The 25,641-nt window shown below is 40.6% G+C and overlaps 1 protein-coding gene across 4 annotated transcripts in view; it reads right to left on the reverse strand.

Annotated features, from left to right (window-relative positions):
- The window catches only part of LOC147911353 (centrosomal protein kizuna-like), a 98,672-nt gene that overhangs the window by 14,350 nt on the left and 58,681 nt on the right, over positions 1–25,641 (reverse strand). For 3 of the 4 annotated variants that reach the window (XM_087428043.1, XM_087428044.1, XM_087428042.1), the window contains exons 13-16: positions 21,108–21,221; positions 13,268–13,415; positions 5,012–5,177; positions 3,834–3,899 (exon numbers count right to left, since the gene is read on the reverse strand). In XM_087428043.1, coding sequence (XP_087284169.1) covers positions 3,834–3,899; positions 5,012–5,177; positions 13,268–13,415; positions 21,108–21,221 — 494 coding nt within the window. Of the gene's footprint in view, positions 1–3,833; positions 4,444–5,011; positions 5,178–13,267; positions 13,416–21,107; positions 21,222–25,641 lie in introns of those variants that run through there. The other variant, XM_087428045.1, reaches the window with a different exon arrangement.

Raw genomic sequence — 25,641 nt, forward strand, 5'->3', positions numbered from 1 at the left:
ACATCAACTGGGTTTAGTTACACTAAAGTAGCCAAAGCTTCATTATAAAGCAATCTCATCCACAAGGGGGATTCCCACAAAAAGGACTCGTGGGAAAATGCTGACAATAATTTTAGTGTATTAAGAATACTGGTGCCCTCATTAGACTCAAGGTTTTAAAAAACATTCTGTGTATATCTGTGTATATTTCCCAAAACATGTTCCACAGAATATTAATTCTGTTGGCTGTTCATAGGAAGGATTCCATTTTCAAATAGAAGATAATTATTTGAAACTTCTAGTTCCCACCTTTAAATGGGTCATTTACTGAAAGTCTAAAAGTTTTCAACGTGCTCCCGTGCACTGTGCATGTTGCAGAGGGAGAGAGCGATTATGCGGGATTTGGTCAGAGAATGTGTATTCCCTGAAGCATTTTCGGGGTGGAGCCTGCACAGAACACGCTTGGGGAAACGCTGCATCCGCCCGTGCACACCGCGAGGCGGCACAGCAGGGGAGGACTGTCGCCTGGGAACCGTGTGCCCTGCAACGCCCTCACCTGTGAGCCTGTAAGAGTTATGGCACATAGGCACTCACAGGCAGAGATGCTGGGCCTTGACCAGTGAGATCCCCAGGAGCCACTTCACCAGGTTGTTGTGATTCTTCTCTAAGGGTTTCTCCATGGGACTAATTAGAAGTTCCAAAAATATCATGCAACTCTCCTCAAGATTCCTTTTTGATAGGGTAAATATCCTTCTGGATTCAAATCATCAATTGAGTTCTTAAGCGGAAATTTCTTGCAGAATCTAATTTAGCGGTACCACTGGGAAGCACTGTCTAGGAGGAATTATGGCAGCACAGGGCTTGGGCGAGTCTTGGTCCCAAGTGGCTACCGCAGTTCAGGAGGTGGTGTTCAGATGCCTTTCCAAGACTCGTCTCAGGATTATGCTTTCTGCGGCACTGCACCCCTAGCCCCCTGCTTCTTTCCCTCTTTGAGTTTGCTTTGTGAGATTCCTTTTAACTAGATGGCATTGGTTTGAAAAACTGGGGACTGTGGGGTGAGTGCAGAAGATCAATACTACTACTAACATTCACATGAATATTATTACTATAAATCGCAGCTTACATGTATTGAGTGTCTAGTACACGCCTGGCACTTGCACACACACAATCTCATGTAAACTTTAAGACCATCTTGCCAGGTGGTATGTCTGCTTTCCCAGTACAGAGGCTCAGAGAGGTGGAGAAATAGAGCAGGGAGTAAAATGCTGACACTGACGGCTGATGCCAAAGCCCAGGCTCAATTGCAACATCCCCTCAACCCTGAGAACAGCCTCTGGAATATTCCTTTTCTTTGGAATATTCTAGAAGGAATGCAGCCCATAAAACAGGAAAGTCTCAATAAAACTATTATAAAGGGGGAGGCAGAGTCTATCCTTTTTTTTTTTTCTTTGTGAGGAAGCTCAGCCCTGAGCTAACATCCCATGCCAATCCTCCTGTTTTTTTTGCTGAGGAAGATTGGCCCTGAGCTAACATCCGTGCCCATCTTCCTCTACTTTATATGGGATGCTGCCACAGCATGGCTTGACAAGCAGTGCATCGGTACACTCCCGATATCTGAACCTGAGAACCCTGGGCTGCCACAGTGGAGCACGCGTACTTAACCACTTGCGCCACTGGGCTGGCCCCAGACTCTATCTTAAATCAAACTATATACCTGCTTTACTCTACCAAGGCCAAATCTCCAAATAATTATGCCAAAGACACAAAGATTTAATAAAGAGATAATGGTCAAGAACTTAGAGATTAAACTAATACAATGTTATATGTCAATTATATCTCAATTTAAAAAACTGGGGAAAAAAGAACTTAGAGATCAAAGTAGTTTCAATGACAGACATGACAACAGCATTAAAGAGTCAAGGCACATGAGGCCCTCAAACATTAATTTCATGGGAAGTCCAGTGGGTGGGGAGCAAAGAAGAAAGAGAGTATGGTGGCGAGGACAGAATGGAAATGCTCAAAGTAAATGGCTTTGAAAGTTTATTTTTATATCTCCCAAGTTATTTTATATGTCTAAAACTTTGGCATGCAACAGGCACAAAGCATTTTTTTCTTTCTTTCTTTCTTTTTTTTTTTTTGGTGAGGAAGATTGGCCCTGAGCTAACATCTGTTGCCAATCTTCCTCTTTTTGTTTGAGGAAGATTGTCTCTGAGCTAACATCTTTCTCAATCTTCCTCTATTTTGTATGTAGGATGCCTCCATAGCATGGCTTGATGAGCAGGGTGTAGGTCTGCGCCCAGGATCTGAACCCATGAACCCCGGGCCGCCAAAGCAGAGCGTGCACACTTAACCACTACGCCACCGGGCTGGCCCCACAAAGCATTTTTTTAAAACTGCCAACTATTAATTGACTGATGGCAGGTTGTTGGAATTAAAATTTCTTTAAAAATCTTAATGGTAAATAGCCCTTATTATTTCTAGGCACATCACACCTCTTTCTGCAAGAAAAAAAGAAAGATTTGAAACTCCAGTACTTAACTATCTCTTCTCTTATAAAGAAAGTCTATGAGAAAATAACGTTTGCACTAATTTTGAGGACAGTCATCTGCTCACAGCAAGGAATGACTGGAAAGAATACTGAAAAGAGAAGCAAGAATGGGCAACGAGATCACTTCCTGGTTTCTCTCCAATAAGTCTTTATAATTTTAACTGAAATAAATTCAGAGGTCATTAGATACTTCTGCATTCAAAGGTAAATGCAAGAGAAAAGTCTCCAAATGACTTCTTGATTATCTGCAATTTGGGATCATCTACACTTCTACTAACAAAAAAATAAAGAGGGAACGCTACCAGAGTTTTCTCAAAATGAAGACTAAAAATGCAATAAACATATCACTGGGAAAATGTTTAAAAGAAAAGAAAACCTCTGTATTTTGGAATGAAATATTATCTGATGCAGAATATATACAATAATTGCTCTACTATAAACTCTTTTTTCAAAACCAGAGTTCATCACAGAAACATGAGTTTAAAAAATTAATCATCAGGCTATGAATTGTATTGTCATAAAAGAAAGCCATTCTTTTCCGCTTATAAACAACAAAACGACCACATGTGCAGATGCGTGCCTCAGTACCGCAGTGCAGTGGTGCGGTTACTTGTATAAATATTTAAAGTCAGACCTTTGAATTTATAATGAAGTAGTGTTCCACTTTACAAAATAAGATCCTAGTAAATTTAGATGTATGACAAATAGAACTCTGTTCAGAATACTCATTGCTGCTGTTGATATTCTAAAACTAAAAACGTAATGATATTCAGATTCCAGCTAAACAAGCGTAATACATGTGCAGAAATCTTAATAGGTCTTGATGAAACGTTACTGCTAAAATTTTTAAATTATCACATGGGCTTTGTAACCGAGGCACAAGCAAGCTTCTTGTCTGGCATTTTTTTTTCCTGCTCTTATTTTAATGAGACACATTCAATTATCACAGGAAAGAAAAGAGTAAAATCAGAAACATCTGTAGTTGGCCACACAATGACTGGTGTTCCCCATGGAGACTGACCTTGTCACACAGACGCAGGTGCTGAAAGGCTATGTGATGGGGTGCTCACACGCGTAACTGTGTAACATGATCATGAAGAATTCAATAGGCATGGTTATTTTCCACCTCAGTTTATGTTAATGTAAGCGCACATGTCATGCTCTTACAATTAATCGCCCCCTCCAACACGTAGTAGTTGAATATACTTGCTCTTAGCAGAGTCCACACACCACTAACCTAGAATGTTCTGATTATAAAACAAGGTTGAATCCTGTGTTTGAAACTCTTAGGCAACCATAACTTTACCTGTGATTGGAATCTTTGCTGCCATGCTCTCTTCCTTGCTCTCGTCTCCGCAGCCACTTGAAACTTCTAAAAATCAAACACACGATAATAAAAATGTATTTCAAGGTTATATTGATGGAATAGGCCTTTGCTTTTTTTTCCCTTTATTTTCACTGCTTCCCCACCTCCTTTCTTTGCTTAGTTTATTTCTTGTCTGAAATAGTACTGTTCCTAAAAAGAAACCTATTCTAAAACTAAGGTATCTCTATGTTGCTTTCATGCAAAATGATTTAGCCTGACATCTATCAAATTTGACTGGGGCTTAAAACAAGCGAGCCTCAAATCCTGTGCATGTATATCAACTTCTGAATATATCCTGAGCAACTCATAGCTCTCTTGGGAATACATTATAGCGGTTTATTGGCATGTCTTAACAATCACGTTAAAATAATCACAATTTTCGGGCCGGCCCCGTGGCTTAGTGGTTAAGTGTGCGCGCTCCGCTGCTGGCGGCCCGGGTTCGGATTCTGGGTGCGCCCCGACACACCGCTTCTCCGGCCATGCTGAGGCCGCGTCCCACATACAGCAACTAGAAGGATGTACAGCTATGACATACAACTATCTACTGGGGCTTTGGGGGGAAGAAAATAAATAAATAAAATCTTTAAAAAAAAATAATAATCACAATTTCTGGATACTAAAAATTGGTTATTAAGTTTTGGGGGGCATAAACTCTGATTCTTAATCATCTGTTTAAACTTATAAAAGGTTCTATTATAATTAAAAAGAATGTTTACCAATTATGAGTAAATTCTATTAAGTGATACCAAAAACTTCACAGTACTCTATGTGAAGTACTTGATGGACTCATTTTCATAGAATCATCTTCATCTTTGTGGGATGATAATAATTATCTACTGCCAAGTGCTGTTAGTTCTGTTAAGATTTCAATTTATAAAAACTTATTTTATTGGAAATTCAGCAGGACAGCAGATCTACAATTAGGTTTCCTATTCCTGTTAGACTAAATGAAAACATATATTTATTGGAAGGTGGTATAAAACAAATAAGATATTATACATATTAAAATTAGAAGTGTTCTTGAGTCTGCTTTATTTTATAGGTACACCTTGAGAAAGGGTGTTTGCGTTGACTCTGAATGCGTTTTTGCTGTGGACAGACCCTTTAACAACAGTTACCTTGTTCCCTTGTAAGAACACTGTTGAGCCATAGAGTGGGTTCCGCTTCCTTTATTCCACTACTGTCATTCAGAATAGATGGCAAGCTGCAAGATGATTCATTACGGTGAACGGCCGAACTATCGTCACACTCTTCTGTAGGGGCTTTTTTCAATAACGCTGCTGCCTACAGTGTTTAAAAGAAATAAAAATAAACTCTAGCCACATTCCCGTTGGTCTCAAAGACCCAGCCTTCAGACATAATTTTAGGTTAAGCTTTACTTTGGATTTAATTTGCTTCCTGACATTTAACTGAAATTAAAATGTCTTCAAGATAAAATAACATCTGATTATTTTGCAGCATAATTTAATTCTTTACAACAACTTATACTTGTAATAATACATTTTTTTGTGGCCTGAATCTTATGTCATGCGGAAGTGTTCTACTTGTGAAGTATGTATATGAAATGTGACCACTCTTGTGAACCTGGTCTGGTTTATCCAAGATCGACTCTTTCATTGCATGAATGCTGTTGGTTTGGATTGAGAAAGCGATCTGGAAAAATGTGACCTTGCAGTATCCCCATCCTTCCAGAAATGACCCCTGAACTTCCCCCAAATGAGAAGACTGTAGAAAAACTTGGTGGCTGAGAAGGAGACACTAAGCAAAAAGAGAATTGCCCTTATTTTAAAGCATAATTGTCAATCAAGGATAAACACACTCTGCACTTTGCTGCTAAGTCTGCTGGGGAGCTCAGGAAACTTACTAGCCACACTGCCTATCTGTTTTCAAAGGGCACCAAACTGTCTTACTCATATCGCCTCATGTGTCCTGGGCAGGGAGGTGGGCACAGATTTTATCACAGCCAACTTGAGAGGCAGAGAAAAAGTAAAAATTAACAGGACAGATAAATACCCATGTCTCTTAATTTCTAGGTCAACACTCTTCCCCCAAGAAATAAAACTATACTGGTAACAAGAGTTAAACAACCAATGATGACATTGTCCCGCTGCCAGAGTGTGTTTCTCTCTCATTTCCTACTTGGAAGTGGTGATTTGCCCAGGCGGCTGGGAGAGGAAATCTCGGTGGTGGTGCTGACCTTTCCCCGGTCTCTGGCAACAGTAGTAAATACAAGGAAATGTCCAACTCAACCTGTAGAATGGACACGAGACTCTACAAGTTAATATGAAGAGCAAAACTGGACAAAGCCTCATAGGTCATCTTTAGTTTGAGAGCGAAGTGGTAACAACATAATTCTCTAGTGAACAAGGGGGAAGATAATCATCTCTCCTCATGAAGATGCCCTGACAGGAAGAATCACAGAGGCAGAATATGGAAGATCTTGCCTTGTAAGTTTGGCTTTGAACATACAAGGCCACTGCCATCGGCCTTGATATCCCTGCAAGGCTCCTGCCCTCTGCCCTCCCCTGGACCAGCTGGCCACCTGGATCCACGGCCTATCCTAGGGGCCAGAGCAGCTGATTTTAGGGGATTTAAGGAATTCTAGTCTCCTCGGCCAAAGGACTTGGTGTCAAGTTAGCCTTGTAGCCAGCACCTGTCTGTGGTCCAGTTCTAGTAACCAGGAGCTCTTCCTCTATTTACATAAAGTAGTCCCTGAATTTTACTCGAGTTGTGATAATTCTCTGTTGGGATGACCTGCATTGTATCCCTGTTTCTGCACACTGGGGTTCAGGTGTAGAGTCCTGCCCTCGAAGCTCAGGCCAGGGCTGGTTCCCATCACTGGCTGCCATAATGCCTCAATTCCAGCTGCCTACACGGACCACTGTACTGCACCTGCTTCCAGAATCTGTCCAGGAAGACAGGTGTGAAGAACAGTGTCACCTCCTTGACCTGCCATCTCTCAATTGTCAGTTCGCAAGCTGGACCACTGTGGCCTGTCTCATTCCCAGATCTCCACCTCTCCTGCTCTAGTCTGTCTGCTTCCACAGGGAGATAAGCTCCTATTCTGTGTGCCCATCATCCTGGATCTATGAAAAGCATTTTAGAATATGAACAAAAAGAACTGACCCAAATTCTGAAGTGAAAGTTATAATTTTCTTTTCCTAAAATAATTCAAACATTCTGAGAGAGCCTCAAATATGTATTTCTTCGTCGTATTACCTTATGCAATAGCTGTAACTAATAATTTCTTGGCATGACTTCGTAATAGCCACTGTTTTAACACATATTTTAAGAATAAAATTGTTAAAGGACTTTCTACACTTTTTACTGTAGAATTTGCAGATAATGGAAACTGTTTTGGATTGTCAATGACTCAGATTACTTGTAACTGGGCCCTCAATGATGACACACAATTTATCTCACTGTTTTGTGCACCCCTTTCATATTAAGACCCCCTTTAGCTTTAGCTGGGTTCCAACTGGGTTTCAAAAGAACACAGAATAAAATGCTATAATAATCCTGCAAATGTCTTTCTAACAAGTCCTTGTATGCTTGATAAGAATACCACCACTGCTACTAGTTCTACACTCTGCCCTCTTTTTTTTTTTTTTTTTACCATGGTGAGGTAAATAAAGTAGTGGGCATACTGCAGGTTTTCATTTATTTCATAAATTTTATCCCATTTATCTTCACTACTCAATACTCATCTCTAGGATTTCTCTTACTTTTTTGATAGAGATGTTTATAAAAGGACTCATCTTTTAAGATAATCCTAGAGATAATTTCTCAAAGATGAGTCTTTTATTTTATAAGGATTTTGATGGATGGTCAAATTACATGAGAATGGTTGGCTTCACTTTACTGGACCACAGAGCCAACAAAGAGAGCAGCAGATCTGCCCAATGGGTCATTCATAAGGGAACCCACAATATAAATCCCTAATAAGCAGGTAATAATGATAAGCAGGGACAGAAACAAAAGTCAATCTCAGACAAGGAATGGTTAGAGGTTTCTAGTCAAAAACAACTTCCGCAGAGTCAGGAAAAACATCTGTAATACATTCTCAGGATGTACTGTTTGCCGATGCTTTAGCCAGGCATATTTCTAAGGAAGCCCCCAATTTGAAGGAGCGTGCAGTCTGAAACTGACAACACTAACCCATACCTACAAAGAAACAAAAGCCCAGAGAAGAGGGAACAAGCTGCTTTACACAGCTCATGCTGGGACTGAATGGGCTCTGCAAACTGGAGCTCTCTATCTGAAAAATGCCACCAGACAACAGTTTTACCATGGGCCTCCTGATGGTGCTTATGAATAGACTATGCTTGGGTTCCAACTTATCTGTTAGCTAATAAAGGCTCTCTTTGATTTCATACATTTGGAGCCCAGGAGGGAGACTGGGGACTGTCTCACTGTTCTCAGCAGTCTGAAGCCTAAGTCAATAGAACAAACTAGTTCCTCTCTTTTCTGCCTTCCCAGGAGCCAGGAGAAAAGGCTTAGAAATTCAATGCCAAGGCACACACTATTTGTAGAATGACTGATGGTCATATTTCATATCTTAGAAAGACAAATCGCCCTATGATTTACACTTAGCAGGACACTTAGAATTACTGGCTCAATTCTACCAGAATTTTTCTCAAAGGTCAGTTACGGTTCCTGCTAGGTCTAGAACCCCAAGAGTCATCTAGGCTGCCTCTTAATTTATATCCAGAAACTTAACTGTGATATTCAAATGCCTAAATAGACAGATGAAGATAATAACGGAAAAGACTTTGTGTCCAAAATATCATTAAGAAAAATGAAAGGCAAAAATCAAACTGCTCAAAATATTGCAACAAATTGTACGAATTTATATAAAAACAATTCTTACAAGTCAACAAGAAAAAACATTACTAACCTAATAGAAAAATGAGCAAAGGACATGAACTGGCAAATTATAAAAGAAGAAACACAAATGGCTCACAAACAGGTAGGGGAAAAGTTTGACCTCAATGGTAATATAAAGGTCAAATGAACAAAAAAATTGGATGTCATTTGCACTTCTCAATTTGGTGCTCAAAAAAAAAAGTTGATAGCACCCAGTTTCATAAAGAGCTCAGATTATATATATATATATATTTTCATCCATTCCTTGTGACTTTGATGACCCCTCCAGAGTGAGATCTGGCAGTGCAGAGCAAAAGGCTGAAAGACACACATTCCCTTCGACCTAACAACTCTACATCTAGGAATTCATTCTAAGGAAATAGCATGGATATTTGTACAAACTGAATTGCTCAGATGTTCTTTGAAATTTTTTTACTACAGGAAAAATTAAAAACAACTTAAATGTTGAACAAGAGGCTGGTTAAAGGGACAGTGGAATATCCAAACAGGGGTCTCTGCACAGCTGTTGGGAATGATGTAGAAGAACATGTGATGGTATGAAAGGAAGTTCACTCGTGACAAGTGGGAAAAAAAGAAGCTATGGACACAAACAGTACAACCCATGTTTGCCAATATATTAAATATTAAAAGCCATACACCACAATGTCAATGGGCAATTTTATTTTCTCCTTTTTGTTTACCTTAATATTCCAAGTTTGGTTTTCTTTTTTTTCTGCTAGTTTTTTAAGAAAAACACATGCTAGCTCCAAAGGAATCTGATTTCTGCGATGGATGGTACAAATACAAACAGAAAGCGAATGTGAAAGCATTTAATAAAATTACATTTCCTTCTGTATGTAAATCAGTGCTATTAATGCAGATACAGAAAAGCAAGAGAATTAAAAACCACGGATGTAGACAGTAGATGACAATTTCCCCTAAAACACAGATTTAACTGACTTTTTCCTCAAGAACCTTCCTCTTGCACACCAGAAGTAATTTTTCAATGTTTAAAGAGAAATGCAAGCATCATCACCTAAGGTATGTCTAAGTTATAGGAAGGGGATTTTATCTGTGCAGCAATTAAAAGAAAGCAGAAAGTATTCATATGAGCCAGCAAATGAGTATTCAAGAGAGAAGATCAAGAGAACAGTCGATCCTTAGGGAGAGATGAAGGGATTTCTGTGACTAGTCATGTGTCTTTCTGGTATGTGTGGTGGGGGCACTCTATGAGTGCCACCAGTAAGCCACTCTGCTTTCCCTGGAGAAGTTCTCCTGGGTGGAAACAGACATCACTTAGGAGAGAAGGAGTATTAAGGCACTTTGTGTTTTAATGAAGCACCCAACTCATTTTTTTTTCCACATAAAGTAATTATAAATTTTTCTGATTTAAAAGCCTGCAGCTCAATTATGTAATTGCCTAATAGGGTGCGGGTGCTGTGGATCTTATCTGGTCTCAAGAGGACATAATCCGAGTTTCAGCGGCTTTAATGATGTATTTACTCAAGAGACAGGATTGACTCTAGCTGACAGCAAGGGGACCCACAGGTAAACATCATTTACACGTGACTGTTTAATTAGCCATTTACCCAAGAGATCAAAGTAAATATTTCTGAGCTTCATTAGACTCTTAGCCAAGTAATTTTTAGTAGAACTTTCTTAAATTTTGAAAATCTCTTATTTTTAAGATTTTTATCTACAGAGAAATATGTAACTCATGCTATTTACTAAAGGTGTATATTGTTTCAATACAGGGAAACAACCAAAGATACTTGATTTTGCTAATAGTAAAAGCATGACATGTAAATCAAAACAGTCCTAGAACTCACAAAAGCATTTTGTTCTAAAGTTCGCAAGGCTTGCCCTGCCCACGTCATTTTGGTAACATTGTTCTTTACGGCTGTGCATTTCTTCAGTCACAACCTAACAGTTTCAGAAACTGCCTGCTTACTTCGATTTTTAAGGACAGATTTTGTGATTAATTTATTGGTAATTTTTATGATTGTCACTAAGATGAGATCAGGATGATTTAAAAGGGAACAAAAAACCTACGAGGGGAGGCAGAATATCACTTGATTCATAAGTTATTAATTGGGCAGCCCCTTCTCATTAATAATGGAGTTATTGGGCCGGCCCCGTGGCTTGGCAGTGGGGTGCGTGCGCTCCACTGCTGGCGGCCCGGGGTTCAGATCCCGGGCGCGCACCGACGCACTGCTTCTCCGGCCACGCTGAGGCTGCGTCCCACATACAGCAACTGGAAGGATGTGCAACTATGACACAACTATCTACTGGGGCTTTGGGGGAAAATAAATAAATAAAATTAAAAAAAAAAAACAAAAAACCAAGCAACACTGAGAGATCCTTTAAAAAAAAAAAATAATGGAATTATTATTTGAAAAATTATGAGTGGATTGGTTGTCTGGAACTGGGAATACGTTTTCTAATATAAACAACACCTTTTTAAAAAAAGATGACTAGATATGAAAGGGCAGTAGACCACTGCTTATTTCAGCCTTGACACGGCTGAGATGTGACCTACTTGAGCGAACAAGAATGGAATACAATGTTGTTACAAAATGGTACTAGATAAAATGGACAACAAAACCGGAAAACAAATCCTTCTTAAGATCTACATTTATTGGGCCAGCCCAGTGGCATAGTGGTTAAGTTCCCCTGCTCCGCTTCAGCGGCCCAGGGTTCACAAGTTGGGATCCCAGGCGTGGACATGTGCATGGCAGGTGCATCAAGCCATACTGTGGCAGGCATCCCACATATAAAGTAGAGGAAGATGGGCATGGATGTTACCCCAGGGCCAATCTTCCTCAATAAAAAGAGGAGGATTGGCAACAGATGTTAGCTCAGGGCTAATCTTCCTGACCTAAAAAAAAAAGATCTACATTTATCAATAGGTGTGGAACGGATCTAAAAAACACAGGTTCTGTTTTTCCTCAAGAACATGGTTCTTTCTCAAAGAACATTCACACAACTGGTATCATACCTCAAACAAAACAAAACTATGGGTTATTTATTGAGTCACAGGAAGTGCAGTGAAATGAAAATATGTGTGGGAAGGATAGCACAAGATTACCTCTGAAAAGGGGCACGGGCTTGAGGAGAAGCGCACAGGGGCTGTATCTCCATAATAATTTATTTCAGGAGAAAGAAATTGGGGAGGAAGGAGGTTAGAGGAGGGAGAGGAGGAGAAGGAGAAAAGGAGGGGAGAAGAAGAGGAGAGAAAGAGCAGAAGAAGGGAGGGAAGGTGCGTGAAAGGGGGAGAGAGAGAAGCCAAGAGGGAGGGGGAAAAGGAGGATGGGTGGGAAGATGAGGAGAAGGCAGAGGAGGAGCAGGTCTGAGATAAATAGGGTGCAATGGTAACGACACATGTGAGTCTGGGCTGGGAGGCGTGGGATTCCTGGGTTCATTTTATCACTCTCTGTTTGTATGTTTGAAATGCTTAAAAAAGCACTTCTACTCTCTTTTAATCAAAGGGGCAAAGAAAGGGGGGCTTGAGAAGGACTGAAGGTGCTCTGAGAGGCTTGAGGGGTGATGGCCGAGCCTCTGGACTGCACAGAGACACAGGTGTGTGACTTCAGTGCAGAGATGGCAAGCCGCGCCTCCGGGAGGGGCACATGCAGAATCCTCGAACTTTGTGCATGATAAAAATAAAAAGCATCAAAGCCAGAAAACCCTATATTACATATAAGGATGAGAAAACATACATGAAACTAGACACGTTCACAAGACATTAAATTTAGGAAAAGAAAGGCCATCTCTCTGAATATATGGCTTTTCCAGGGAATGACAAAGACTACGATGGGAACGCTCTAAATCTGGGCTCCTGCGTTGGAGCCCATCCTGCTTTCCTTGGGAATCTGCTCCATCGGTTCCATTGTCTCTTCAGCAGTTCACACTCCCCTCTGTGCCAGCTCCTGAGTCAGGCCCCTCGCTGTCTTGTCTGACCCACAGCAGGGCTCCCTCCTCTCCGTCTCAGTCCTAATCCAAGCAGACAGAACTCCCCAAGGCGCAGCAGAAATCTTATTACAGCCCCACTCAAAAAGCTCTACTGGCTTTTCAAAATCTACTCGATTAAACACAAACTCCTTAGCCTAGGCTGGACCCTGCACAACAAGGCTCCACTCCCTTGGACCTTCTCGCCCACCAGCCCACACATCAGCCACAGAAGACGGCTCTGTTTCCCGGGTCTGGATGGAGTGGAGAAAGAAAACCAGGATGCTACAAATGCTTCTAAGTTCCTTGGAAAATGTTGTGGTAGATATGCTTAATTAGGTTAGCTCCAAAACCTGAATCAACTTTATGTAAGGAGTTGAGATTCCTACATAAAACACTATGCAAAAGGCCTGAGAGCAGAAAGTTAAAACCAACCATAAAACCTCACTATTATTGAATCTTTTTTCAAATATGTTAACCATTGTTAAGAACATGACTATTTCCTTAAATGAGTAATTTGTACATCTTGAAACTTATTAAAAAAAATAAAAATTACTAACCCCTGTCCTCTGGTCCACGTTTTTGACTAGGAAAGCTTCAGACTTCTTAGCTACCTCTTCTGTGATAGAATTATCACGTTCTTTCAAGGTGGCCATGTGCTGACCCAACTGTGCCCTCAATAAGCCTGAGGCTGACGCTTGTTCAGATCTATAACACAGAAATAGGAGACACATTAGAAATTTGTAGTATTGGGTTACTTATGAGATTCCCATATTTTCAAAGGCCCCTTAATCAAGTTGGTCAAAGATAGTTCATCCAGAAAAGTCTAGGACCTAATATATTCTGGACTAAGGGAATTTCCAGAGTCTTGGTATTTCTTTTTTAATTTTATTTTGGTTATGATTTCACTGCTAGATGAGCATTCTCAACTTTGGCTGCATAATGGAACTACCTGGGGAGGTTTGCAAAATCCAGGTGCCTAATGCCACCCCTACGGAGTCTAGTAAAATTGGCCTGAGGTGTGGTCCAGCCATTGGGATTTTTTTAAGGCTCACAGAGTGATTCTAATGTGCGGCCATGGTTTCAAATCACTGCACAGATAGTTAGCCTCCTCTTAAGTGTAGTTAAGAGAAACAGATCACATTTCCATCTCAACAACAGTTGATTCCTGTTATATACTTACTATGAATTTTTTTAAAAATTAAGATATTATTAGGAAAGAGTTAAAAGGAAGCCTATAGTGCTGCCTAGACTACGGTATTTAGATACTAAAAGGAACCAGGTGCCCTTAGGGAAATGCCCTGTTCTAGTTCTGGGGCAGGAAATGTACAAGACGAGCCTGGAAAACCTTGTCATACCAGAAAGTATGGAAGCTATCAAAGACTACTGAGTCATGTCAAAAGGCCTCAGAGGCCATCTTGAAGGGGTTCCTGCTGGCCAAAGATGGGACAATTTGAGCACCAAAAAGAACAATGAGTGCAATGGACTTAAACACAGCAAATATATAAAAATCTACAAGTTCATTTAAAAAATAAATAATAAAAAGTTTTAAAAACAATAAAAAATCTTTGGCATTAGCCTCAAAAAGGAAGGAAATCCCGTCACATTCTACAACATGGATGAATCTTAAGGACACTATGCTAAGTAAAACAAGCCAGTCACAAAAAGACAAAGACTGCACGATTCCACTTACATGCGACACCTCGAGCAGTCACGTTCATAGAAACAGAAAGCAGAACGGTGATGCTAGGTGCTGGGAGAGGGAGAAATGGAGAGCTATTCAATGGATACAGAGTTTCAGGTTTGTAAGATGAAAAAGTTCTAGAGATCCGTTGCAGAACAATGTGAATGTACTTAACACTACTGAGCTGTACACTCAAAAATGGTTAAGATGGTAAATTTTATGTTATGTGTGTTTCACCAAAATTAAAAATATAAACAAATAAACAAATAAACAAACCTTTGGAGGCTGCTAGGGCAACAACTTGATATTCTGAAAATTGGTAAGTAAAGGGATAGAATCAAGCATTTATCCTGCCTTTGTGGTCAAAAAATGCATTTCACAATTAACAAGTAGTTGATGGGAAAAGTTCTTCCAACTAATAAATGCAGAAGAAATTAACAAATTAGAAAAGTCACCATTTTGTAAGTCCAAATTAATGAATGAATCTAGGAAATGAGCATAATTTTGTGGAAACTGCATAACAGTAAACTTTATACTGAAGCATCAGTCTATCAATGTTCAAACCCACAGACCAGTCTTCCTAACAACATGACAACCAGACATCACATGCGGCCTGAGGGGGTGTAATAAGAAGTACAAGCACTGGGGCAGCCCGGTGGCGCAGCAGTTAAGTGCACGCACTCCGCTTCGGTGGCCTGGGGTTCGCAGGTTCGGATCCCAGGCGTGCACCAACGCACCGCTTGTCAAGCCATGCTGTGGCGGCATCCCATATAAAGTAGAGGAAGATGGGCATGGATGTTAGCTCAAGGCCAATCTTCTTCAGCAAAAAAAAAAAAAAAAAAAGAGGAGGATTGGCATCGGATGTTAGCTCAGGGCTGATCTTCCTCACAAAAAAAAAAAAAAAAGAAGTGCAAGCACCACCTATGACGTTGTCTTACCAAAATAACTGGGCTGGAGTATAATCATGTATCTGGATTGAACCAGCAGTTTACAGGTGATAGCATTTCGATCCTGATACAAACAAAGCAAATGTAAAATGACTTTTTTGAGATAATCAAGACAAACTCACAAGAAATAGGTATCAGACAAAGTAAAGAATCTTGTTAAATGGTAATGTATTATATCCTTATATGTTAGAGATATAAGTATTTGTGAGTATTTATAAGTAAAATATGTTGTCTCTTTTAAACTACTCAAAGAAAAAAGTGTGGATGAGGGAAAGATAAAACAAGACTAGCAAAATGTTGACAACTGGTGGATCTGGGTGAGGGGTACATGGGACTTCATTATGTTATTATAGTGGCTTTTGTGAATGTTTTAAAAATTTCAAAGTAAAAAGTTAAAAAACAGTGTACTAATGTCTGCAACTTACTTGGAAATGCATAAAAATAAGAGATTGTGACGGATGGATGGAAATATGAAGAGACAGACATATGGGAGTGCAATCAAATGTCAATGGTAGATTCTGGGTGGTGGGTATATGGATGCTCATTACACAGTTCCTTTTACTTTTCTGTATGTTTGGAATTTTCATAAGAAAATATTTGGAAAAAAAGTAAGTCTAGGTACAATTCAGAACCTTCTTTAATAAATCTTAATTGTTATAATCTTTGCCTGACCTAACTCTAGTTTTTCCCAAGAGTTGAATAAAGTGGGATGGGTCATCGGAATCCTTGAACTTATTTAAAAACTTCCCAGAATGATTCTAAGGTTTCTGGCTGGTTTGGTAGAAAGCCCCTTCAGCAACGTGCCTTTCTTGGTTCTGTCTAGACCTCACCAATGTCATAATGCCACCCAATTCCTTTGTTCTGTTTCTATGTAAATGAAGCAACCTTTTTCTACATTTGGTTTCACAAGAGATTTCCCTACCGGGAAAATGCAATCACAGGCTACCAGCAAATTCTAGTCCATTCAGCCGTTACACTTCTCATAATGAGTAAATCAATTGTGCTTCTGGTCTGAAAAGATGTTTACTTAGGTTGAGTTAAACTTGGAAACAAGTTGAAGTAGGGTGAATTAAGTTAGTTAAAGTAGTTGGGATGGACTGAATTATCAGAGACCGTCTCGCTGGTGACTGATACACGTGACTTCTGCAGAGGCAAAGCCAAGGCAAGAGGCTACTAATGTCCCCACCAACTGTAACCATCCTTTGGGCTCTGGTGTGAAAGAACTAGCTAAGGTTTCCTATAATTATTATACATACCTCACAAAAGGACAAAACCCATTAATTGACTTGCATGGGGTCAAATAGCAAATGAGCTATGGAAGGAGGTATAGCATCTAGAGTCTGTGACTTCTGAACAGTTAAGCCAACACTTACAGCACAAAACCAGGCTTTCGTGCAGATTGATTTCAGGACAAATTGGGTATGTTTCTGATTGCCCATGTTTCTACATAAACACACCAAATCAGAAAATTTGCAAAGTGGTACAAAGGATTTTTTGTGTGTGTGTGAGGAAGACCAGCCCTGAGCTAACATCCAATGCCAATCCTCCTCTTTTTTGCTGAGGAAGACTGGCCCTGGGCTAACATCCGTGCCCATCTTCCTCTACTTTCTATGGGACGCCGCCACAGCATGGCCTGACAAGTGGTGCGCTGGTGTGCGCCCGGGATCCGGGCCAGCGAACCCCGGGCTGCCACAGAGGAGCGTGAGCACTTAACCGCTTGTGCCACTGGGCCGGCCCAAGGTACAAAGGATTTACAGGAGTTTTCTTTTTCTCTTTCGTCTACTTTACATTGGAAAATTTATAACATCAATGCCACAGAGAAAAAACAAAGTTCAATGTCAGCTAAATTATATACTCCTTTAATTAAAAATATAATAAAAGAATAGACTTTAAACAGTCTATAATTAACTTCATATACTTGGAATGGCTTCCAATCAGAAAACTGCAATTTAAGTAAATGTACCAACATTTCCTAATTACGACTGATTTACAACAGATTGGTAACTTGACCAAAGTTTTAAATGCAGACAAAGTAGTAAGTACCCTGAATTTTATTCTGAACATAATAGGCAGAATAAAATAAAGAGGTTTTTACATACTGTAATCCAAATAATATAAAGCTGACTCAATTTTTCAGCATGAGTTTGAGAGCACAATTGGGCAACTGTATCCGAAAGTAGCCACTAACAAGAGACAATTAATTAGTTGCACCTGGAAAAAAAATAAAATAATGAGTACTCTCAATATGGATTTCATATACGATAAAATTACTTAAGTAATCATTTTTATGTTAAAATATGTTTTCCAGAAGGCAATAATGAACAAATTTTTTATCAATTACCCCAAATGACATGAATTATATTTTAATAATTCACGATTGTCTAAAATAACAACTTGGTCTTCCACCTAATAACAGTAAACTTTTCATATGAAGGTCTTTGAACACTTAATCCCTGATATAACAAAAATCAATAATGATGATAGGAACGGTTTTGTTCTTTTTCCTTTTAAGATGCTTCACTTTGCGAGCAGGAATTCAGAAGTCTTCTCACTATCTTTTAGAGTACGCTGTGGGGCAGGTATCCCATTTTGCAGATGAGATTATAGTAAAGAGATAGACCTCGACAGCCATGGTTGGGTCAGGGGCACAAGCAGGGCTGCCGCCACACCAAACACAGTTCTCTTCAACAGGCTTTAAGGAGTTCATAACCCATTAGAGCCTTCCTACTCTGCCTGGCTTAGAATTCTAATGATATCAGTGTCATTAACAATTAAGGAACAAAAGTAGATCATTCTCTCCAAATCTGTGTTTCTGAAATAGTTTATCAAGTTGACCAGTTGACTGCTTTGGTCCAGGGGAGATCTCAAAGCAGATGGGAATATATCACTTAGGGGAGTGCCCAACAATAATTCCTGGGTGCTGAGGGGCACAGAGGGTGGCTAGAGCAAGAAGAGCAGCAAGGAGCCCGATGCCATGATTAAAACTTGTTAGAGAGGCTGGCCTGGTGACCTAGTGGTTGAGTTTGGCATGCTCCACTTTGGCAGCCCTGCTTCACGGGTTCGGATCCCAGGTGTGAATCCACACCACTCACTCATCAGCCATGCTGTGGCAGTGACCCACATACAAAATAGAGGAGGATTAGCACAGATGTTAGCTCAGGGCTAAACTTCCTCAAGCAAAAAAAGAGGAAGACTGGCAACAGATGTTAGCTCAGGGCTAATCTTCTTCAGCAAAAATAAATAAATAAATAAAACTCGTTAGAAAGAATCTGTATTTAAAGACCTGACTGCTTATCTCTCAAAGGTCATATAAACACTTGGCACTTTTTCCAAGGCTAGACAGTGAACCAGTGACAATCAGTGTGCATTAAACAGCACCCCCAGTCACAACACACAATGGGGCATAAAAGGGCAACCCTAATCGTAACAGAACATAACACTGACATTAGTAACCATTCCTGACTTCTTTATCTGGCTTAAAAAAATGATTGTGGTAAAGAAGCAGTCTTGCAGCCTCCAGACATTAATTTTAAAATTTGTGTTGGTCGTAAAGAAGGATCATTTCTTAGGGAAAGCTGATTTATACATAACTGTAGACCAACAGTCATGCAAAATGCAACCTTTCATAATGGAAATCAATGCTCTATTATGCATGTTGAGAAACTATACAAATGTCTAGTCTAGTGGATGTGGATATTTTATCTCATCACCCACAATCACAGTTTGGCAGCGTAGGTTGAGAGAGTCACACGATGAATCACTTAGTCTCACAAGTCAGTTTGCACAGAGAATTATAAATGCATATGTGCTTTCTACGCCACACACCACAACTGTGGTTTATGCAAAATAGTCTATCAACAGACACAAAAAGCAGTGAGAAAGAAACAGGGGCCTGGTTACAGAGCCTCACAACACAGAATCACCAAATGACCTATAGAGTGCAGAAAGACTCGCCCCAGACAGCTGCTTCCACCGCCTTGTAAAGGAGTATTTAGTATTTAAGACTGCTGTTTTTCATCTTGCATGATAAAACAACAGGAAAGAGGGGGAGCCGGCCCCGTGGGTTAGCGGTTAAGTGTGCGCGCTCCGCTACTGGCGGCCCAGGTTCGGATCCCGGCGCCCACTGACGTACCGCTTGAACGGCCATGCTGAGGCCACGTCCCACATACAGCAACCAGAAGGATGTGCAACTATGACATACAACTATCTACTGGGGCTTTGGGGAAAAAAAGGAGGAGGATTGGCAATAGATGTTAGCTCAGAGCTGGTCTTCCTCAGCAAAAAGAGGAGGATTGGCATGAATGTTAGCTCAGGGCTGATCTTCCTCACAAAAAAAAAACAAAAACAAAAAAAAACAGGAAAGAGGATTTTCTTGCATTGCCCTTTACTGCTTCAGGTTGAAAAGTTACTGACCAGGAAGGTCATTTCCAGCATTTTCCACAGTTTGGAGATCACTAGTACAGATGCAGAAGGTAATGTATACACATTCAGGACTTGTGAACCTCACCTTGTGCTCTGTTAAATGGAACATATGATTGGCCAAGTCTTCTTGTGACAAGGTCCTTTTAGAAACCATCATCTTGACTTCTCACGCCTTCATGGGATTTATGCTGAATTCTACTCTGAAGAAAATCATTAACATAAAACAGCCTATGTGGCACACTGAAGGTAGAGAAAACGATGTTAGATATAAGATAACCAGACCCAAAGCCCCTCTCACTCTGAGCGAAACAAGGTCCTTTCAGGTGGGCTTTCACAGACACTCATCTGCTGACCATGCTCAGAAATAATTTGTTCTCTGCTAGTAAATAGTGGGGATATATTTTAATAAAAGGAAATATAGTCAGTCCCCAAAATAAAAATCAGAGTTAGGTCACTGGCAACAATTATGCAACATGAATTAGGCACCGACCAGGTGCCAACACTGGACAAACCATTACACAAATTACACATATGTAATTCTATGAACTCAATAAGTAGCTCAGATGCCACAAAGCTTCTGAGGCCATGAAAAGAAACCCACGCTACCTAAAAGGTGGGTAGAGGGTATAGAACAGATTTCTGATTGACTCAGGAAGGATGTACAAGAATCATGGTTCACATGTGCCAACTACCCTGCAAATAATTAACCCTCTCTCTCTCTCATCCTAGCTTTATGGCCTTTAAGGGATATCCTTGAAGTGGTGGCTCTCAAACCTGAGGGAGGGTAGTTCCCTTAAGGGCTCATTAAAACCCAGGTGGCTGGGTCTTACCCCCAGATTCCTGATTCAGTGAGGCCGGGGCGGGGAAAACGTGTTCCCAGGTCTTGTTGATGCTGCTGGTCCAGAGACCATACTTGCAGATTGGGGGCCTGTATCTTCTAGATTGGGGGCCTGTATCACCAGCATGACCTTGGAAATTGAGGAATCCATCTGGGGTTTGGACTTGCCAATGACATCCCTCTAGGGTGGTGGCTAGACTAGATTATATCCTGGGTTGTTCACGAAGGTATGCTAATATACCAGATGAAGGCCACCTGTGCTCCCTCCCCCCAAGTAAGCCCTTAAAACATTGTTATGAGTAGGGATTGAGTGGATATATCCAATTAACAATTAGAAACAAATACATTTACAAAGAAGTAAATGGTCAAGTCCATAGAACAGTTAAACTGACAACTACAAGTGTCTATCCCAGTGGCGACCATGTGGACTAGTGTTTTGTTTTTATTTGGAAGCATCTGGGAACAAGAATGGCCATCCTCCCACAGCAGCAATTTCATCCCAATAATACCTGACTTGCTTTTCATGGCTGCCACCTCCAGGTAAGAGTCTCGGAGGCTGGGGAAGGACAGCTGTTCCACAGGCTTCAAGGTCTTCTTTCAGAATGTCACTGTGATTATAGAGCCTATAAAATAAAACAGGTGCTGCATGAGATGTTTATTTAAGCACAGACGGCCCAGCTTCTAGAATCTACGAGGTTCTTCGCGGTTTATTGAAATATATCTGTAATATAATCTAGACACAAAAATGCAGCAACTAGACTATCTCTCGACAAAGATGTAAAATGGGGCATTTTGAAAACCTTGTTTGTGTGTATGTGGCAGTTTTAAATCCATCAGTGGAAGTAACTTTTAACCCTTTGAAGACTTTAATGACCTTCAAATCGACAGCTGTGTAATCTCATTCCACATTCCACCTGACTGATAGGAATCCTAGATAATCTTAACAGCAGAAAAGGCTAATTTTCTATTGTCAATCATAACAAAGTTAGATCCTCCACAACTCATGTGAAATTTACTTAAATCGTCACTGCTAAGAAATTGAAAACTGCTGGCTGGATATTGGTTATGTCCTCTATTTCTGAACGCAGAAAAATGACTATTATTTCTCCATTCAGATCCCACCGCAATACAATTTTCTTTATTTTTAGTAAGAAGAGGAAGGGAGGGAAAGAGGGATTTAGCCTTCATTATCTATTTCCAGTCTACTGGGGGACTGGTCTAGTCTAACAATTTGGCCACTGTTTTAGGTTAGGTCTGTCACGGTATCATAGTAGCTTCCAAAGAGACTGGTTAGAAACTTCCTTTAAAAAAATGTCTATTTGGGGGAAAGCATGATTCTAAAAAGCTATGGGAGAAGATATCAAAGACAAAACAGTATTTCTACTTTAAAGAAGCTGATGACATACGTAGTTGGGAATATTCAACATGTACTCCAAAAAGAAAATGAAGCAACTTGTAAAGCAATGTGTTAATTAGCAACGTCTTACTAACTTGTAGTTAGTACAACAGTGGGTTAAGTTACTGGATCCATTTGATGGCCATGTGCCTAATATCAAAAGGATGAAAGAGATGTGCTCTGTTTGTCTATTAGAGGGTGAGTGACAAGTGTAGGCTCAGGCACCCTGACTCTGAAGCAGGCTTTTATCCTGGGCAGGAAATATAAATGTCGTGTCGTGTCCATCCCCCACCCCCACCCCCCCACCCCCCATTCAAGGCCTATTCTGGACCCTAGGCCACCCTATGGGCGCTCCAGTTCCTTGCCGTGTCTCAAGCTCTTGTCTAAACTCTAAGCCTAAGATTCTTAGTCCCTCTGGGCCACATCCTGTGTTGGATCCTTCACCTCTGAGCTCTGCTGCCAAAAACCTTCCTTTTTTTGATCGGGTTGTTTTGTTTTTTGTTGTTGAGTTGTATGAGTTCTTTATATATTTTGGAAATTAACCCCCTGTTGGATATATGATTTGCAAATATTTTCTCCTAGTTGGTGGGTTGTTTTTTCATTTTGTTCATGAATGGCCAACAGGCATATGACAAGATGTTCAACATCACTAATTATCAGGGAAATGCAAATCAAAACTACAATGCGATTTCACCTTACATCCATCAGAATGGCTATAATTAACAAGACAAGAAATAACAAATATTGGAGAGGATGTGGAGAAAAGGGAACCCTCATACATAACTGGTGCAAATGCAAACTGGTGCAGCCACTATGGAAAACAGTATGGAGATTTCTTATAAAATTAAAAATAGAAATACCATATGATCCAGATATCCCACTACTGAGTGTTCATCCAAAAACATGAAAGCAACAATTCAAAGAGATTTATGCGTCCCTATGTTCATCACAGCAATGTTCACAACAGCCAAGACATGGAAGCAACCCAAGTGCCCATCAACGGATGAATGGATAAAGAAGACATGGTATATAGACACAGTGGAATACTACTCAGCCATAAAAAAAGACAAAATCATGCCATTTGTGACAAAATAGATGGACCTTGAGGGTATTATACCAGGCAAAATAAGCCAGACAGAGAAAGATAAACACCGTATGATTTCACTCATATGTGGAAGATAAACACATGGATACGGAGAACAGATTACTGGTTACCAGAGGGGAAGGGAGTAGGCGGAGAGTGAAAGGAGTAAAGGGGCACATATGTATGGTCACAGATAAAAACTAGACTATTGGTGGTGAACACAAAGCAATCTATACAGAAACTGATATATGATATTGTATACCTGAAATTTATACAATGTTATATGCCAATATGACCTCAGTAAAATAATTTAAAAAATAAATTAAAAAACAAACAAACAAAAAACCTTCCAGACTCCTGGCTTATATGACTTATAGTACCTATAATACTTCTTTTTCCTTTGGCAAAATCTGGGTCCTAATTCTTCCTGGAAGGCTTTATCTCGTCACCACTCAATTCACAAAATAACACCTGCCCTTAAGAAAAGGAAGACAGGCCCATCAGAGGTAAGCCAATTTCAGAGCAGCAAAGGAGAGCACATAATCACTGGGAAGGCAATCAGGAGTTGTGAGGCAGTAGAGAGACAGAGAGCTCCTTGGCATCACAAGGGCTTGACTATGGAGCAGGAACTTCAGCTGGGCAAGATTTAGACAGAAGGGGAGATGACCCTTTAAGCTAAGGGGTGGCACAGGCAAAGGTGAGAGGAAATGCCAGGGTAAGAGGGGTGTCGGGACCAGCAAGGACACAAGTCTGGCCAGGTGGGGGTTGCTGTTTGTGGTGATAAGATAGTAATGGGAAATAAAATTCAATATGAAACTCTGGTGAGAAAATAGTAATAAATCTTGCGGATTTCTGAGCTATGGCTGGTTTCTTGAAAGCAGTGTTTTTGAGAGGGTTAGCCTGGCAGCCGTGCACAGATGCAGTTGGTGAGGGGACAGACACGAGACCCAGACCACAGCCAGGAGACTGAACTTGTGCTCTAGATGGCAGGGGAAGAGTGTGTAAGTGTGAGAGCAGTGGTGGGGGTGGCAGAGAGGGAGAACAGTCATTCACGGCTCAGCTGGGGGGAAGTCAAGCCCCTACAGCTGGTGGGGTGGGCTCGCGAAAAACTGGGGTGTGTGCCTCACTCAAAGGGCCAGTCACTCTCAGCTCCCGCAGTGGAATGTGTCTCAGTGACGTCGATCTTCCTAGTTTTCAAGAGAAGCTGGAAATTCATAATTGCTAGTTTTATTTTTACCTGACATCTCCCAAATTTAAAAATCTGGCAGCTAATTCAAAAGAAGGTTAAATACTATGCTGGACAAACAGAGCTGGTCTGCAGGCTTGGGGTCTCTAGCTTAGACTGCCTCTAGTCTTACTTCCCACCCCTGGTGGTAGACCCTGAGCAAGGACCAGGGCTTGATGTTTTTGCACCTCCTCTGAAATGCTGGTACAATGGCGGAAGTTAGCAGACACTCACCAATGCTGGGGTACCACAGTGGGGTATAGGCAGGGTGTTCGGGTGGGAGCAGCCTCCCTCCAGGGAGGAGTATTTTATCTCCGCCATTCTTAGGAATGGTGATAAGAGAAAACAGTTTTAGTGGTTTTATTACTGTTTATAAATGCTCTACAGACAATGTACCCTTTGTTGCCTGTATCCCCACCCCCCACCCCACCATGGTATGCCAGTGCTAAATAATACCTGATTGTCCAGTCAGGACAGATGCCAGATAACCTTTGTTCTTTTCCAATCTGATCAATCCAAATATCAGGCTTACTTAGACTAGCTCTTCTCATACTTGTCTAGGAGCTTCTCTGACTACCTCATTCATAGGGATCTTTCTTATCCCTGAATTCCTTTAGCACAATACAGACAACGTCCTACATTGTACTGTTCTCTAGTTATGTCATGTCTGTCTAGTCTTCTCAACAAGACCAAAAGCTTGTTGAGAACAACAATTGGACTTCTGAATTTTTATCTTACTTGAAGTTTCATGTCGCACTCAGCACAATACTGAAGACATACTTAACACCACGAGTTGAATGACGGGCCAAGATTTAAACCTAGATTAGAGAAATCCATGACACCTATTTTTACAGTATGTTTTTATATGGTTGCTGTTAGACCGGTCCAGGGCTTCCATGGCGTCCATGGCTTGGCAATAAGATCAATAAGACGGCCACAAGTACTGTCTGCACAGAGCTTATGGTCTACTCTAGATTAACTCAGAACCTTCTCTGGCTAAAAGACAAGTTGGTCTGTGCTGAGGGTTTCTAGTAGTTATTTCTCCACGTGATACCTGACTTTAGCTTACAAAATATTCATCAGTCCTTTGCTGAAAAAATCTCTATTAAAGAATTCAAACACTATGGAGCTAAAGATTAAAGACTATGTGTTATAAAAAACACTATCCTAGAATTCAAGACCTCAATTTCTTTCATGTCTTCTATTTGCATTCCCATCAAAATAATTCCAGCTGGAGGGGCATCAGTCTGACCAGCCCATGCCCAGTCCTTCCTGGGGAATATGTAGACGGGCCTGGCACTAACACACTGGGCCTTACCATCAGTTTGTCTCTGTGAA

This window comes from Ceratotherium simum, unplaced genomic scaffold, assembly GCF_057802395.1.
Source record: "Ceratotherium simum simum isolate JZ-2026a unplaced genomic scaffold, ASM5780239v1 HiC_scaffold_43, whole genome shotgun sequence".
NCBI classification, from domain to species: domain Eukaryota; kingdom Metazoa; phylum Chordata; class Mammalia; order Perissodactyla; family Rhinocerotidae; genus Ceratotherium; species Ceratotherium simum.